The sequence below is a fragment of the Bombina bombina genome, chromosome 2, assembly GCF_027579735.1.
Source record: "Bombina bombina isolate aBomBom1 chromosome 2, aBomBom1.pri, whole genome shotgun sequence".
NCBI classification, from domain to species: Eukaryota; Metazoa; Chordata; class Amphibia; order Anura; family Bombinatoridae; genus Bombina; species Bombina bombina.
The window spans coordinates 905,442,151-905,459,982 of NC_069500.1; the positions used below are offsets into that span (position 1 = coordinate 905,442,151).

The 17,832-nt window shown below is 41.8% G+C and overlaps 1 protein-coding gene across 1 annotated transcript in view; it reads left to right on the forward strand.

Moving 5' to 3' along the window:
- The first annotated feature begins 14,644 nt into the window (after positions 1-14,644).
- Positions 14,645-17,832, forward strand: part of LOC128649817 (rod cGMP-specific 3',5'-cyclic phosphodiesterase subunit beta-like) — a 124,832-nt gene continuing 121,644 nt past the window's right edge. Inside the window, exon 1 of the mRNA XM_053703292.1 lies at positions 14,645-15,121. Coding sequence (XP_053559267.1) covers positions 14,651-15,121 — 471 coding nt within the window. The 5' untranslated portion in view covers positions 14,645-14,650. The remainder of the gene's footprint in view (positions 15,122-17,832) is intronic.

Genomic DNA, 17,832 nt, shown 5'->3' on the forward strand with positions numbered 1-17,832 from the left:
CCTTGAAATAGCCACATCTAAAGAAGGCACCAGAGGCCTGTCTGTCCAGATGCAATAACAAGCTGTAGAACACATCTAGCTGATCTCAATAGTAAAGATATCCAGCAAAAATGGACCAAATATATGTGGGATCTGAAGAAAAATTAGATTGCTGATATTGGCTGTGGAGACCAATTTTCCACTTTGGCATATATAAATCAAGTAGAATTATATTGTAAAACTGGAGATGCTGTTGGACCTGAAACCTCTAAACCTGTTTATGCTGTGTGCGTACAAAACAAATATACTTGACCAGATTCTAAACTGAGAAGAAGCTGAATATCAGCTCTATGAAACTAAAAAGCATGTTGCCATGTCCAAGTGGTGCAACAACAGTAATAATCTATCCAATTTATAAAGTTGCTATTAGATTCCAAGATTTGGTGCTAAAAATTGTTTGGCTATTTCATTCCTCACATTCACTGTTCTGCATTTATATTTTTTTCTTGCTTACCTTCAGAACTCTGGGTATTATACATGTTTTCACAGATACAGCCCTAGACAAGTGCTTTGTCAGGTGCCATGGTACAACATAATAACATGATGTTAAATATTGAGAGGTTGTGTAGGTTCTCTTGTGTATTACTTTTGCAGGATATTAAGCTACACACAGAGCATAACACATTGCTGGGTCTTGATGTTGGTGCAATATTTAGAGTGCTAGTAAACAAGACAATCCTGTATTACAGAGTTGTTGAAGGAAGTACAGAATATTATGTATGGTTTGCTAAAGACAGTGGAGGGCAGCATAGCCCAGAACGAACATAAGAATTAAGGCCCTTAGGAGTGAGCTGCTGGAAGTGGCAACAATGTTGCATTTGTGTGGGTGGGGATAGGGCTAACCTTTAAGAAGCCAAGCTACAGGCCCCAAATCCTCTTTCCAGCTTGTCTTCACAGCTTGCAGGATCACAGCATCTTCATTCTCTGGTTAAGCAGTCTGCTGCAGCATGGGCTGTTTTTTCAAAGTCTTCCAGAGCACCTGTGAAGAGTGATGTGTTGGAGGAGTTACTGATCGGAGTCCCACCATCTCCGGTGAGTCGTACCCCGATCTTTCCCCCCTTTTCTCTGTAATTTAATGGGGAAGTCAGGGAGGGATCTGGGTGCCCTATTGGTGTTTGACCTGGCACTCTCCAGTTAATAGATTATTTCCCAGGTAGGCCCATCTTCCCCCTCTCTCCCTCCCGGTCAGTTAGTGGTTGGGCCTGGGGGCCGGGTAACCTCTTCCCCCCCCCTTAATCATTTCCACATACCCCTGATGCGCGTCTCTAGGGTGGATCGTTGGCTGGAGTGAGTGTGAGCATTCATACTTACCTCCGCCATCGGTTACGGTGTCCACGAAGCCCAGGCCTGCAGCGGTCGCGCTCTTGCAGGGCTTGTGGCGGCGGTCCCCCTTTAGCGGTCGCGACTTCCGGCGGTTCTTCCCCTCCTCCTGGTCGTCGGATGGCTTCGGGCGAGTCTTCGGCCATGCGGGCGGCGGCATCCATCATTGACGGCGTCTCTTCCGGTCTTGGCGCTTCCGGTGACGTCACTTCCGGTGACATCACTTCCGGAACCGGCCATTTGAGATCCGGTAGCCAAGCGGGTGGGATCGTCTCCTCATCCGGGGTCCCAGGTAAGAGAGGAGTGCCTGGGGGAGGGGACGAGGCCCGCTGGGGGGGGCGCGCAGCGAGGCTCAGTGGCTCTGCGCTCGCTGGCAGATAAATTGCTTGCAATGTCTGGGGAGTATGATGTGGAAAGCATGGGAGAATTTGCAGGCCAGAGGCTGTGGTTTCAGGCGCTGAGAAAGGGCATTTATGAGCAGGCCGCAGGCCTGACTGGGGGTTTCTTTTGTTTATCAACAGATTGTTTAGATAGTCAGCCTTTTCTTTGCAGTCAGTCAGTGGCGCAAGGCCTGACTGTTAGCGGCCAATTGAGGCCTAGCAGGAATTACGCCGTGTTATGTTGCGGTGCATGAGAGGCCCATCACATAGGGCACGCAGGAGTTCACCTGGGGTACCCCCTCCCCTGTGGGATGCATTTGGGGTAACAATTAACGTTTCGGCCAGGAAGGGCCCAGATGTTTTTCTCTTAGTTTCTGCTCAGCATGGAGATAGCACAGAACAGGGCTTCTCTAGTCAGGTGTAGTGGCGAATGCAGTGTCTGCATCACAAGAGAGTGGCATGTCTGAGTGTATGGAACGGTGTGTGGCGCATTGCGCAATGTTCTGGGCGAGGGGGACTAGATTCTACTGTGGCTGGGGGGGTCCTTGTCCTCTCCCCGTGGTACTCCTCTCTTGCATTTCTCATTTCAGGCCAAGGAGGAGCACAGCCGGGAGTAACCTTCAATCTCCTTGGATCCTTTGCCGTGCAGCGCCCCTGGGAGCTGGAGAGCATGGAATCGCAAGAAGTGGTGTATCTCATGGAGCCACAGAATGCTTGGGTGCCGATGCAGTACAGTCCAGGTGTTCGTGGCAAGGAAGAGTACAGCGCCCCTCTTGGAACTGGTGAGACCATTTTATCTTTCGGGCATAGGGGCTTTAGTTCATCTTCGGATGATTTTGGGTCTGAGTGAGTGATAGGTCCCTGGGGTCGGAGGCTAAAGAGCAGAAGGGAATGTATAAAATTGATGACGTGGGTAGTCAAGGTGCGTAAGGCCATGGGTCCTCCCCCTCTCCCCTTGTTTCTCTCGCTAGAACCCTGTGTTCATTGCAGACACCTCCTGCGCAGCGGGGGGTGGCTGTCCCTGGGGCGACAGATGGGCTTACAATGGCCATGTATGGGGTCGAGCACAAGCAGCCCTCATTAAGCCTTCTCGAGCATCTGAAGTCCAAATTTGTTAGACGCATTCAAGAGGGTAATGGCATAGGTTTGAACTTCTGGCCAAGGTCTATCACCGGGAAGAAATGGCGGTGTTACATCGCTAAACTTCCCGATCGGGCTCTGAATATCCTCAAATATCAAGATGCCATCTAAACCGTTTGCGAGCGGTTTCGGGAACGGGCATAGCGGGATTATGGCGTCGCGTTCAGCGATAGATGGTTGGTAATCCCCTCCTGAATTTGGCGACGTAGATTTGTGGTTAGGGGCATAGTTCGGGCCCGAAAAAGCCTTTTTTGCCCGGGCAGGTCTCTGCTGGGTCCCCTGGCAATTGCGCACCTTAGCGCTCTCAGCGGCGTTCCACAGGTATTTCCTGCGCAGTTCCAGAATAAGCTCTGCCCCAAAGGGCCGGCGTGTGTTTTGCCACGTGAGTAAGCACCGCGGGGTGGCCACTCCAGTTGGAGTGTAACAGATCCCACGATGCAGGCCGGTCGCGAGAGCAGCCTAGTTCCAGTTTCAAACCTTTCACTGCCGGAAAGGGTGGCCACCCCACTGAGGGTAGCCGCAATTGGTAGCCGTAATTCGGATAGGAGGGTGGCTGCCTTGCTAGGCGGCGTCCTCCTTCAGGGATTCATTATCCCCTTCAGCTTCGCGGTATAGGGTTTACGAAATCGGCATACTAATTTCCTAGAGTTGCGAGGAAAAGAGGGACAAGGAGATTGCTGTGGGCCGCAGGGCTGGCTCATTTGTGGAGATTACGATTCGAGGATTGGTTCCTCTCTCCTCTTGGCGTTGTTCCTAAGAAGGAGCCGGGTAAGTCCCGGCTCATCCAGCACCTTACCTTCCCTAGAGGGAGGTCGGGCAGCAACGCTATTTCCCCTGAGCCAGTTCGGTTTACTACCAGTCCTTTGATGACGCGTTATCACTGGTATGGAGGGCAAACCTGGTTGTGGTATCAGCATTTCGGATGCTTCCCATTCATCCCTCCTCCTTACACTCTGGGATGTTGGCGTGAGGGCAAGTATTTCATGGACAAAAGCTTGCCTATGAGCTGTTCTATATCATGTGCTCATTTTGAAGCCTTCAGAGCTTCTTGCACTGGGCCATCTCAGTGATTGCTGTTTTTGATGGCCGGCACATTGCCTGGACGATGTCCAGCTGTTTGGATATGCTGGATACGCTGTGTGTGCTTTCCTGATGAAAGTGATTCGATTTTTGCTGGCCAGAATGGGTGTCCCTCTGGCGGAGGGTTAGACCCAGTGCCTTTGCACGTGCCTTACCTTTTTGGGTATCAAGATTGACTCTTCGTTAATGCAGTGTCCTTTGCTACAAGATATGATTGCCCGTATGGTTGGTAAGGTTCGGGAAATCGGGTCCTTTGTTGGTTCCATGAAGGATCTCCAGACCATGTTGGTTCTTCTGAATTTCGCCGGTAGGATTATTCCTATAAGCAGAAATTTTATTCGGCGGCTCAGAGGGCGTCGTGCGGCGAGCGGTCACAAGCGAGTGAGTTTTGTGTAATGGCAGAAATGTCGATGACTTGGCAGTATGGGGACAATTCTGGAACCATTTTTTAATGAGATCTGCTCATGGTCGAAGTTTGTTCCTTCCAACATGGTAATTCAGTTGTTACTGATGCGGCAGGGTCTCACGGGTGGGGGGCCTTCTTGTCCGGTCACTGGAGTGCCGTCCCATGGCCTCGGTCATGGGTTCTGAGGGGCTTGTTAAGAAGTTTAGCCTGTTAGAGCTCCCCCCCCCCCCCCATTATTATTGCCTTTGAGGTTTTGCGTGAGCAGCTAAGGGATCAGGAGGTTGTGTTCTGGATGGATAACAAGAGCGTCATGTTGCTGTTAACATGCTCTCGTGGGGATCTCCCACGGTAGTGCGGTACCCTCGCATGCTGGTGCTGAAGTGTCTGCACCCGGTGTACAGAATAGAATTGCTGATGCACTCTTTCGTTTCAATGGAAAGCATTCTATGCGTTGGCTCCTCAGGCGGACATTAACGGAGTAGTTTGTTCCTATTATTTATGGCAGGTAGCGCCGGTGGGTGATCTTTGATTGCCATAATCTGTTCTTCGCTGGCCCTCTCTACTTGGACCGCTTAGGTGAAGCATTGGTCTAAATAGATCACCTTCTGTGATAGGACGAGTCGGCCATCTTGAGGTGTTGTCCAATGGGGTCTTTAGGGACGGATCAACGAGCTTAAAGGTAATGGGGTTTTTCTAGAGGGTAAGTCGGATCTCGGCTGACTGCCGTGTCCTTCTTCTGTAAATTTATGGCCTCTCGGCTCTTCAAGAACCTTCCTGGTCGGGCAGGTGTTGAGGGACTGGGGGGTGTATGGTGCCCAGAGCAAGGGATGTTAGGGAGCCCGTTACCATCAAGAGATTGGTTCCTGTGTTGAACCGTGCCTGTGGTGGGTTCTCATGATGACAAGGGTACCCGTTCTCCGCTGCCTTTGGGCTGGTTTTTTCACGGGGCACTTAGGGTGGTTCAAGCCCGGGGGTCTGTAGGCCTCCTCATGTCAAGAACGACGAGTTATCTGATCTAATTTTCCTCTCCAGATCAAAGACAGACCAAGAAGGGAAAGGAGGTGGACGTCTTAACCCTCCACGTGGGCTCATTTTGTTGCCCAGCCAGGTTGCTTAGGACCTATATGGACGCGATCCGGAGGGTCCATTACAATTTCTGTTTCACGAGGCCGGTTCCCTGTTGACCAGATTTCAATGCAGGAGAGGCCTGAGCTGGGCAGCATGGAAAGCGGGCCTTGACCCTAGGGTCATTGCCCCCACTCCTTCAGGGTTGGAGCGTCTACCCCTGCCGCGGGTTTGTGTTGGTCTGCCGACCACATTAGGGCGTTGGGGAGATGGAGGTCTAAGAGATCCATGTTGTATGTTAGGCCGTTAACAATATGAATGTTTGTTTTCTCATGTTGCGATGTTCCCAGTTAACTGTTGTTTCTTTACAGGGCCAAGAGATGGTCCACTGAGACTGCTGATCGCGGGTAACTCCTACATTCACTGGGCGGAGCTGAGAGCGGTCGCGAGCCCTGACGGGCAACAACTGGGCCCCCCCCCCCCCCATTGGGTCACTGTTAGGTGGCTAGGTCGTAGGGGTTTGAGTTGGAAGGATCTGCCTGGGTTGCTGCACGGGGCATTGCACAGGTGGGACAAACCCCAAGTTATGATCATTCACGCACGTGGTAGTGATATGGGGCTCCTGCCATGCAAACTGCTCAGTGGGGTGATTCAGTCTGATTTGTACACTTTCCAGACATGGGTTCCAATGTTAAGGGGTGGTCCAATAGCATCCCCAGTATTGAGTGGCGCCATGTGCAGCCCACAGGGTGGCCTTTCAGGTCAGAAAGAAACTGAACAGGGAGGTTAGGATTTTGTCCTAGCGCAGTCAGTAGGGTTTGTTGTGGAACATGGGAACATCACAACGGCTGGGAGAAGCCTCTACAGGAGGGATGGGGTGCACCTCCCTCAGAGGGGCATCGACCTGTTCCTGGTTAATTTGAGGCGTGCTATATTATTATACCTATGTGGGTGGCGGCAAGAGCTGTGCCTGTGGGCTATCTCTTGTGGCGGTTTGTACCACGCCCCGGTTTGCCATTAGAGGTAGAGTGACGGCTGGCCCAGGGGGAGGGTAGTCTCTGCAGGCGCGCGCCTGGGGCACCTCCCCCCATTTGATGTTGCCGAGAACTCCCTAAGTCTGTGCGTGCAGCTAAGCTCCGCTTGTGTAGGCATTCACGGGCGTGGTCCAATTTCCTAGCGGGGGGTACTTACTCTCCTAGCTAGATTGCCGCCACCTGGTTTAAGGTTTGCTGAGTTGCTTCCAGCCGGTTCCTATGTTCTATAATAAATGCGGACCCTATGGGTCTTTATACCCACACCCTGTGTTTGTGTCATTATTCAAGTTATGTATTACCAAAGTCATTTATGGTAAAGTTAAGTTATAAGTTAAGTTATGTGTCAGTCAGTTTTATGACTGGTAAGTTATTACAGCAAGCCAGGAGGATAGGGCATTTAATTACTTAAGACAGTGGAGGGCAGCATAGCCCAGAACGAACATAAGAATTAAGGCCCTTAGGAGTGAGCTGCTGGAAGTGGCAACAATGTTGCATTTGTGTGGGTGGGGATAGGGCTAACCTTTAAGAAGCCAAGCTACAGGCCCCAAATCCTCTTTCCAGCTTGTCTTCACAGCTTCCCTCCCGCCCTCCCTTTCATTGGTAAGGCGGCAATCACTTAGGCTGGACATCACTAGGGTGTTTTTATCAGCAGGGTGTCTGAGGCAGGACGAGGGCTACGCGGCTCGCTTCCTTAAGCCCAAGGACGTTAATTTTTTGACTCCCCAGGTAGTGGCATGTACACGCGCCTAGTCACACCTGGTCCTACTGGTCTGGAGCTTTATAATATCACACCCTGGCTAGGCGGTTTGTACCACGCCCCGGTTTGCCATTAGAGGTAGAGTGACGGCTGGCCCAGGGGGAGGGTAGTCTCTGCAGGCGCGCGCCTGGGGCACCTCCCCCCATTTGATGTTGCCGAGAACTCCCTAAGTCTGTGCGTGCAGCTAAGCTCCGCTTGTGTAGGCATTCACGGGCGTGGTCCAATTTCCTAGCGGGGGGTACTTACTCTCCTAGCTAGATTGCCGCCACCTGGTTTAAGGTTTGCTGAGTTGCTTCCAGCCGGTTCCTATGTTCTATAATAAATGCGGACCCTACGGGTCTTTATACCCACACCCTGTGTTTGTGTCATTATTCAAGTTATGTATTACCAAAGTCATTTATGGTAAAGTTAAGTTATAAGTTAAGTTATGTGTCAGTCAGTTTTATGACTGGTAAGTTATTACAGCAAGCCAGGAGGATAGGGCATTTAATTACTTATGTATAAGTGTATGGTGATGAAATGGAGATTCAGAATTGTTATTCATGATGCACACTATTTTCCATACAGTGTTATAGCTTGATCTTTCATCTTGTATAAGATATACAATAATAAATTATGTAATTTCGCTATGTGATTACTGGTGTCATGATTTTCTTTTTAAAGCTGAAAGACTCATTGCATATTGTTGTATATGTGCTTTAGTAGTAAATAATATTATAAACATATTGGAAATCTTGGCTGTGCTTTTGATGTTGTAAACACATATTGAAGCCAATGTGCACCAGATTGCCAGTAGAGATCTGAAGACTGTCAGTGCTGAAAACCAGTGGGAGCTTATACGACAAAAGTGATATATGCACATATTTAGTAGGGCTTATGATCTTGTGAACATATTTATGGTGCAGTATTGAGATTATTAGAAATGTTACTTTTGATATTCTATATTGGTGCCCCTGCTGAGTCTTCACTGAATTTGTTTGCAAAGTTAGTATGAAATCAGGGATAATGTTTATTAGTAGAATTGTTGCTCCTCAATGTATACTGCAAAATATTTCTTAATGATTTTGGTAACCATTGCTATGCATTTATGGTTTGATTTTCATGGACCATTAACAAATCAGAATTTATTAAATTACAAGTGGATTGCAAAACCATTTCTAACATTGGAACTAATGAGCCGCTTTCGCAATGTACCAATTGCATTTATAAAAATCTTTATCTCACTCTACCATTCCTGTTTACAAACTGTATCTAGCTCTACCAACCATGTGTATGCAATGATTGCATAAATGCGACTGTCGGAATGACACTTGCAAATGTAAGTTACTTGAGAAGAGTTTGATTGTGTCTCCTGAATGCGTCACAAAGTAGCGTCTCTTCTTGCATAAATCCGAATCGATACGAGTATTGCTTCTTTTTAAATTGATACAAATTACCTCATATTTATCGAGGGTTTTAAATGTAAGCAGAACAATTGCTAAGACAGAGTGAATTTTTTTTTAATGTAATAAATTAATTACGCAGTATTGCACTATTTATCTTTATATTTGTGTTCTCTTCTATGATAAATGCCAGATTAGAGTACTACTATACTGCAGGATGCGGGAAAGGATCGGGACCTTCAGGTGCCTGTACAGGCTCTCAACCCCACACGTGGCACTTACCTCATAGGATTGAGGTAAAAAAATGTGAGTAGGAACCCCCTATAGACTATGGGGCCCATTTATCAAGCTCCGTATGGAGCTTGAAGGGCTGTGTTTCTGGCGAACCTTCAGACTCGCCAGAAACACCAGTTATGAAGCAGCGGTCTAAAGACTGCTGCTCCATAACCTGTCCATCTGCTCTGAGAAAGTGGACAGAGATTGCGTGAAATCAACCTGATCGAATACGATCAGGTTGATTGACACCCCTGCTAGCGGCCGATTGGCCGCAAATCTGCAGGGGGCGGCGTTGCACCAGCAGTTCACAAGAGCTGCTGGTGCAATGCTGAATGCGGAGAGCGTATTGCTCTCTGCATTCAGTGATGTCTGTCGGACATGATCCGCTGATCGGATCATGTCGGACAGACATTTCATAAATAGGCCCCTATATCACATACTTATATTTGTGAAATATTTGATTGGAATTTTTATTGTGATTGTAATTCCGTATTTTGCACCAATGTATCTTTGTTATTTTTTTATGATTGACTTCCAGATCACTATTGGTTAAAGAAGTGAACATTATCTCTTGGAAGTATTCCTAACCATATTCGTGCATTTGATGAGCTTTGATATTGATTGGGGATTCTGATGCAAGCGCCTTCTTAATATTTTCTGTATACATATCTATATATTAAGGACGAGAAGCCAGCAGAGAAAAAGGAGAATTCCTCTGTTGTGCCAACAACTCTCTTATTCCTACATGAGAAACATAAGAAAAATATAAATGTGTGTGAATTGTGCTTGGTGTAACTAGATTCCATGAACCTTAAATAAAAACATTAATCTTTATTGGTACACTGGTTAAAAATTGGGGATATTAAAAACCGTAGTTCTTGAACCTAGGGACCTGTATCCTCCAAAATAAACTGAACCGCTATTTATTATATAGAAACAGGGAGCTGGAAATCGTAACTGCAGATATTCACAAAAGATAGCAGTGAAATTAAATATTATGTGAACTGACAAACTAGGGGAGGAATGATACAACTGTCAATTGGTTACACTCCCTTGTATACTAGCTTCACTAGGAAGCGAGCGAGTTAGATACTAACTGTGTGAGACAGACAGTGTAAAGGCTGATACATAAGTCCTTTAGTAGTAAAGACAATAGTGATTATGTAGCAACACATATGTCCTCAGGCTTTAGTAGTAACACTATAGTAGTCTAAGTTTGAGGTGTACAAGCATCCTATTATTAACTAGTTGTCGCTTGAGCTAATCGCTCAGCCCTGAAGTACCATAGAGTAACAATGAGTAATGGTCAACCGTATAAAGATCTAAACAATATAATGTGCTTCCAGGTAGTAATACTACATAAATCCCAGTATCCCCCCTAGTTGTCAGCGAAATTGGCTAAGTAATTATATAGCAACACACATGTCCATAGGCTCAATTAGCAATAATATAAATTTCTAAATTATAGGTTCAAAGACATTTTATGATTAACTGTTTATCGCTTGAGCTGTATGCTCAGCCCTACAGAACCATAAAGTAAAACTGCTAGTAATTAATCAACCATATAACGGTATGAAAATGATATGCTTCTAAGTAGTGGTACTATAACAACTCTAGTACCCTCCTTGACTTAGCGGTAAAAATATATTTAATAAGTCTTGTTTAGCGGTAAAAGTATATAATATAAGTGGTCTCGGTCAGTTCAAGAACTAATTAAAATTGCTCATTGGAGCCCCAAACAACTCCCTCCCGCCCTTGACATGTTTCGCTGAACGGCTTTTTCAAAAGGATGAGGCCTTAACAGGATTTATGTCCTAAAATCTTGCGATATCCAAGACTATGACGTCATGGTTATTTTAAATCTGGCTATTATCTTAGCCATCCCTATGAGGCCGATTTATAAAATGTCTGGCGGACATGATCTACTGTAGCGATCATGTCCGACAGACATTAATAAATGCTGACAGCATTTATCATTGCACAAGCAGTTCTGGTGAAATGCTTATGCAATGCAGCCCCTTCAGATTCACGGCCAATCGCCCTCTAGCAGGGGGTGTCAATCAACCCGATCGTATGAGATCGGGCGGATTGATGTCCGCAGCCTCAGAGGCAGCGGACGAGTTAAGGAGCAGCGGTCTTAAGACCGCTGATTCTTAACTCCTGTTTCCGGCGAGTTTAAATTGTATTTGGCAGAAAAAATTGCATATATATGGATGAACATTGACAACTACTTGAATGTTTTCCATTACGGAGGATATCATAATGGATACATATATACCAAAACATAACTAAGTCGCAGAGATCTAATAAATTCTGATGGATATGAAAAGTGGGTATCAATCTGTGTAAGTGATATTATTGGATGAGTTTGTAAGTGAATACTTATAAAACAAAGTGTGTGGACATAAATACAATATTCTATTACAATAAATTCTATACAAATAAGTGTAAATAATGTAAAAACGGGTTATGAGTGATAATTCATTTGTGTGTACTGTAGTGGGTATGGAGCTTGATGCCCCGTGTTTCTGGCGAGCCTGCAGGCTCACCAGAAACAGCAGTTATGAAGCAGTGGTCACACAGACATCACCGGAAATCAACCCGATCGAGTACGATCGGGTTGATTGACACCCCCCTGCTGGCGGCCCAATGGCCGCGAGTCTGCAGGGGGCGGCGTTGCACCAGCAGCTCTTGTGAGCTGCTGGTGCAATGCTGAATACGTTGAGTGTATTGCTCGCCGTATTCAGCGAGATCTGGTGGACCTGATCCGCACTGTCAGATCAGGTCCGCCAGACTTTCATAAATAGGGGCCTATGTATTTTTAATAATACAATGTTTATATTAGTGTGTTAATATTTTAATACTCGTCTTTTCACTCTTATAAACTAGATGATATTCCATGATATTAACTATTTTTACATGAAGATATCTGGTACAAATGCACTTAGTTTTCCAAGATGTTGATAGTTAGTATTACTGAAAATATCACAACTTATTTTCCATAATCTTGATTCCATTACAAATTGCAATATCATGCTGCAGAATGTTAATCCTTAGAATGAAATGATACAGGGAGCCCCTAATCAGGCTAAGGTGATAAAAATTGCTAAGTATAAGAGAGTTATAAAAGAATTATGATTGCAGTCCGCCACCTAAAAGTCGAGACGGATACCTTGGGCGGTTTCAGCAGCAACCGCTGCTTGTTAAATCCGGCCATTTCAGTGAAAACCATAGAATTATTTTATGTATATAAAAAAACTGCAAACTTTTCTCTGCAGTTTACTTTATCCTGCCGTTATATGTATGTGTTGTAGTTGGGTGCTCTTATAAACAATCAAAAGAATAGAACAAAGTTATTTTTTTCTGTCTGTGCCACTGTAGCTGCTCTGTTTGTCTCATTGTTTACTAAGCAGTTCTTTAGCAAGCAGATAGAGAACTTCTGTAGCAGGATTAGCCTCTGATTTGTGTGGCTAAGAAATCTTATTTTTGAATAGCTTAATGTAAACTTGCATTTTTCTTTGGCCTTTTACTATAGATTCTGAGGTGTTCCCTAGATTTCTGTAGGTGAAGGAGAGATGTATACATTACAATATAGTGCTTAACAAAATTATTGTAATTTCATAATAAAAGTTATAACAAAAAACATGATTTTATAGTACAAAATAAAAATCATAATTTCATAATGCAATAAAAAATCATTTTTGTAGTACAAAGGAGAAATTGTACTTTGTATATATTTTTTAATGTAAAAGTGAGTGACTGATTCTTAGTGAGTGGACTGGCCAGAGTATTCCCTGGGTGTGTCTGAAGTTCTCTCACAGTTGTCATTGTATTTTTTAGGTATTTTACCCCTGCAGATCATACTGATTTATCTCATGAAATGTATGCTGGTGAGTTCATCTCAATTCACCTAGGTGGTCTCATAGGACCTCAGGAGCGTGCACGTGTCTTTAGCACTCTATGGCAGCAGTTTGTGCAACAATATTTGTAGCAATGTTATATATTGTAAACACAGCTGCATAGAGTGCTAATGACATGTATACACTCCTTTGATCTACTCTTCAAGAAAAGCTATCAAGAGAACAAAGCAAAATTGATAATAGAATTAAATTGGAAAGTTGCATACTCTATATCAGGGGTTCCCAAAACGTTGCCCACGGTCTACCAGTCAACCGCCTTGCCCTTTAAGGACTGCAGATCAATAGCATGGCTGCACTATAATGCTGCTCTAAAAGTATAATGTGGCTGCACTAAGCAGAATGCAGCTTTTCCATGGTTGCATAATTTTAGTGCGGCCCCTCTATCGTAATTACCTTCACAAATGTGGCTGTCAAAAGCATAGCATGGATGCACCCTCCCTCTATCCTGCAGGCTTCCTGAAATAGCTTTTGAAAAGGCAACCCCCATAGAAAGAAAAGCGACATACGGGGTACGTCGCTGGTCGTTAAGGGGTTAAAAGCACCATAGAAATCATTAACCCTGTGTACTATGTATTTGAAAAATACAAGAACACCCTGATTTGTAACATTTGGAGCATGCTACATATGCAATTTTCTTAAATTTTGCATAAGTAGATCTCAGTGACAAATTTTACAAAAAAAGTTGATCACGACTCACTAAAGTTCAGGCACCTCTGCTCTATATGAATTAGTAGATTTACATAATCAACAAATGCATTATAAAAAGACAATGCAATATAATTTAGTCCATCTTCAAATTAGTGATTTTTTTGGACAAATTTCAGTTCTCTGTTTCCACTCCCCCTGTATCATGTGACAGTCATCAGCCAATCACAAATGTATATAAGTATATTCTGCTAATTCTTGCTCAGTAGGAGCTGGTAACTCAAGATTTGTAAATATAAAAAGAATGTGCACATTTTGTTAATCAAAGTAAATTGGAAAGTTGTTTAAAATTGCCTGCTCTATCTGAATCATTAAAGTTTAATTTTGACTTGAGGGTCCTTTAAATTTTGACTGAACTGTCCCATTAACCTGACAGAAAAAAGAAACCTATGTAAAAACGTTAGGGTAGTTTTTTTGCGTGTAGTGTATAAATAGACATTATAGAATTTGCATTAGACCTGCATTGTGCTGAGAAAGAAAAATTGTATTAGATATGTTTTTTTCCAGAATATCATTTTATTTTAATATTTTTAATACTCTAAATAGGAAAAAATAACATTATATGATAAAACTAATTCTTCCATTACTAAAATATCAGTGTGCATTTCAGTGTATAATGAACTGAACAGAAATAACAAGCTTGCCACATGCTCACTGAAGATAATACCATTTGAATGTGTCTGTTTAATTAAGCCTAAGGAGATTGTTTTAAGATGCACAGCTCAGAAATATCTAAGGTATCAATCTGAACAAAGAGAATACTTTTAGAATATTAAACTGCTATATGCTTATGAATTGGAAATCAGGACAGTAGCAACACATAGTGCTATGGGAAAATGTCTGATTTGTTTATTTCTATTTAGACACAATGTTAGGGGATGATTTAAAGATTTAAGATGAGTCACCTGGTCTGTTTTCCTTGAGCAGATCTGCTCTGCTAAGGGTTCACCTTCAGTGTTCTTAACAAAATATGCTGTGCTGATCATTGCAAGATTAATACACCGTTGACTCATATGTATTATTCCTCCATAGCAATGATTTGAATCTCACCAGCCTAATTAGTTTGTCCTACGTACAGCCACCCAAGAAGGGATCCCAAATATCTACATTACTGTGGTAGGACAGAACCCAACTAAAGCTCTCAAAATGAGTCTTAAAAAAGAAGATGTGATGGCATTTCTGGACAATCACCCAGAATTTACTGAAAAATACTTTGCAAAGAAAATTGAACCAGCGGTCATAGCTTCTACTTTTGGCCGTAAAGATCTTGCGGTGGATTTCAACACATTCCGGGAACTTGTTCAGGTGGAAGAAAGTGAAATTCTTTTTGAACTTATACAAGATATGCAAGAAAGTATTAATATGGAGAAAGTAGTGTTTAAGACTTTAAGGCGTATCAGTTTTCTTATCAATGCTGATCGATGTAGTCTCTTTATGTATAGACAAAGAAATGGAACTCCGGAGTTAGCCACAAGACTATTTAATGTTAATAGACATAGCAAACTGGAAGAATGTCTGGTTCCACCAGATAGTGAAATTGTTTTTCCTCTAGATATTGGAGTTGTAGGGCATGTTGCTCATACTAAAAAGACCATCAACATCAAGGATGTGAAAGAGGTAAGTTAAAAATAAATTGTCAGACTTTCAGGTTGAAAGTGTAAGATTTCATATGAGTCACTGGGGCCATATGATTTTTAAAGATGGGTAAAGGAAAACTGGGCATTTTTCTTGGCTTAATTACAAGAGCACTTCTGACTTTAATTGATTGCTGCACTTTTTTGTTGCTTATAGATTAATTGTAGTTAGTTTGGGAGTGAAAACATTTCCTGGTGCTTCTTTTTTTTCTTTTCTTTTTCTTCTTTCTCTCAAACTCTATGCACGTTTTGATTTAAACCTACCTTTATTTCATACCTTCATTTCATTATATTTCTGTGCTGATTAATTTATCAATAGGGATTCACTGTCATGAATTTATGTACCAGCATTCGCCATACTTTGCAAGGTTTTCACTTTATGAATTCCTAAGAGTCTTCCTGATGTCTTCTCTTAGGTTTTTTTGTTCTTCATTATAATTTGACATAAAAAAAATAAAAAATATTTAGTACCTTTAAAGGCAGAAATGTTAACAGATAAAAAAATAATTTTAAAAATGTATGCTGCTAAAAAAAGTTAGTAAATGTTGTATGTAGATTTAGAATAGATATACAGACTATCTCAGGCAGGTGGGAATGCACAATGTATTTTGACTATGCTTTTCTTTTTTAAAGGGACATTAAACCCAAAAGTTTTCTTTCAAAATTCAGACAGATAATACAATTTTAAACAACATTCCAATTTACTTCTATTATCTAATTTGCTTCATTCTTTAGATATCCTTTGTTAAAGGAATAGCAATGCACATGGGCGAGCCAATCACAGGAGGCATCTATGTGCAGCCACCAATCAGAAGCTAATGAGCCTATCTAGATATGCTTTTCAGGAAAGAATATCAAGAGAATGAAGCAAATTAGATAATAGAAGTAAATTAGAAAGTTGTTTAAAATGGTATTCTCTATCTGAATCATGAAAGAAAAAATAAATAAATTGGGTTTAATGTCCCTTTAAATATATACAGTATATAGAACAGCGCTTCACAGTTATATGCACAAGCTTTTTTTACATGATTACTCTGATTGGCCAGAGCATAAGAGACCAGATTATAAAACAAATTCTACAAATTCTGGGCACAAAATTGCAATTTTATTTGACTTCAAAACATTTATATTTTATACCAGATGGTTTGCACCACAGCCTTTAATTGCTGATAAAAGTGCTAATTAAATTTCACTTTTATGCATTTTAAGCTGATAGCTTCAGTTAGGGAGCATTACCAAAATATTTAAATCTTTGATTTTTTCAATCAATTTTTTTGTCTTCTAATATGTGTAATAATTAAAAAAGTTGATTATAAAAAAAAAAATATGAATCTTCACAAGACAAACTAGATAACATTTAAAGCCCACTACTCATAGTCTATTTTAAGAGCATTAGAAAAATGTAATTATCAGTGATCAAAAAATTATTACCAAAACATGTGATACAAATGTATAGACCCCTCACTTGGATTTGAACCAGGAACATTCATAAAACAAGGAGAAAATCAACACAAAGCTGTAACTTGAGTAGTGTTTTCATATATCAGTGAAAAACTAAATAGAAAATCTGTATCTGTTGCATTTTCAGATTAGCATATGCAATTGGTCTTGCTTGGAGATCTCCTTTTGAAATTTGTTAATTATGTAATTTTAACAAAGAGCTTTTAAAGTGAATTTCATAAAGCTTTCTTACTATTAGAGGATTAGTGTGATTTTTAACGGACACAGATTTTTTTTTCAGTTTCAGACATTTTTTTTACTACATTTTTTCTTTCTTTATTTTGTTCCTTCCTATATTCGGCCATGATGTTGCTCAGAATTTGTTAATTAAAATCTGCTCTGCTGCTATTTCTTATGGGGAACCTATTAAAGGCAGCAGAGTAGTGGCTGATAAAAGTTAAATAAAAGTGGTAGCTAGTGCTACTGCTACAAGCCAGCATCACAGAAAAGTTGCTTTATTATCTGTATTAATTTTTTTTATGGGTATAAGAATTGTCAAGAGCAGAAGTAAAGCTTACGTATTTATTGGCTGACCAAATAATCAATCTATGGTCTTGGATATTGCTGGATTGTTATTGAATAGTACTTCCTGTATTTCCTGCCATGACAGAAGCAGTTTTATCAATATTATCAAATCAACTTTTATCATCAATGGTTCTTTCATTTTACATTTTCAAGTGAAAGCAAAAATTAAAGTCATATTTGTTATTTTTTAGCATTCATTGGAAGCTGAATGCACATTTCTCATTTTTAATATTTCAAAGTCAGTCAGTAAAAGTAAAGCTATTTCCTCTTAGAAAAATCATGTTTTGTTTGCTTTTAATGCATGGAAAAAAGACCCCCCCCCCCCCAGTGAGAGAAAATTCATAGGTCAAGGGGAATAATTTGATTCCTGGACACAAAACTCTACTGTCCTTCTTGAAAAAACATAATAATCTTCAATATAATTTACTTTCATATAAAATTATCATTATTATTATAATCATTTTTTTTAAAAGCTCTATAATTTTTCTCAGCTCTTTACACTCACAAGGATATATTACATACAAACTTAACAAAAGTATATGAAGGGTTAGCACTTGAGCATAATTAGTAGTAGATGCACTACAAAATGGCCTGTAAATAAAAAAAGCTCTCAGGATAAGTTTTATTACTTAAAGGGACATATATAAATGAGAACTGTTTATCTAGCTA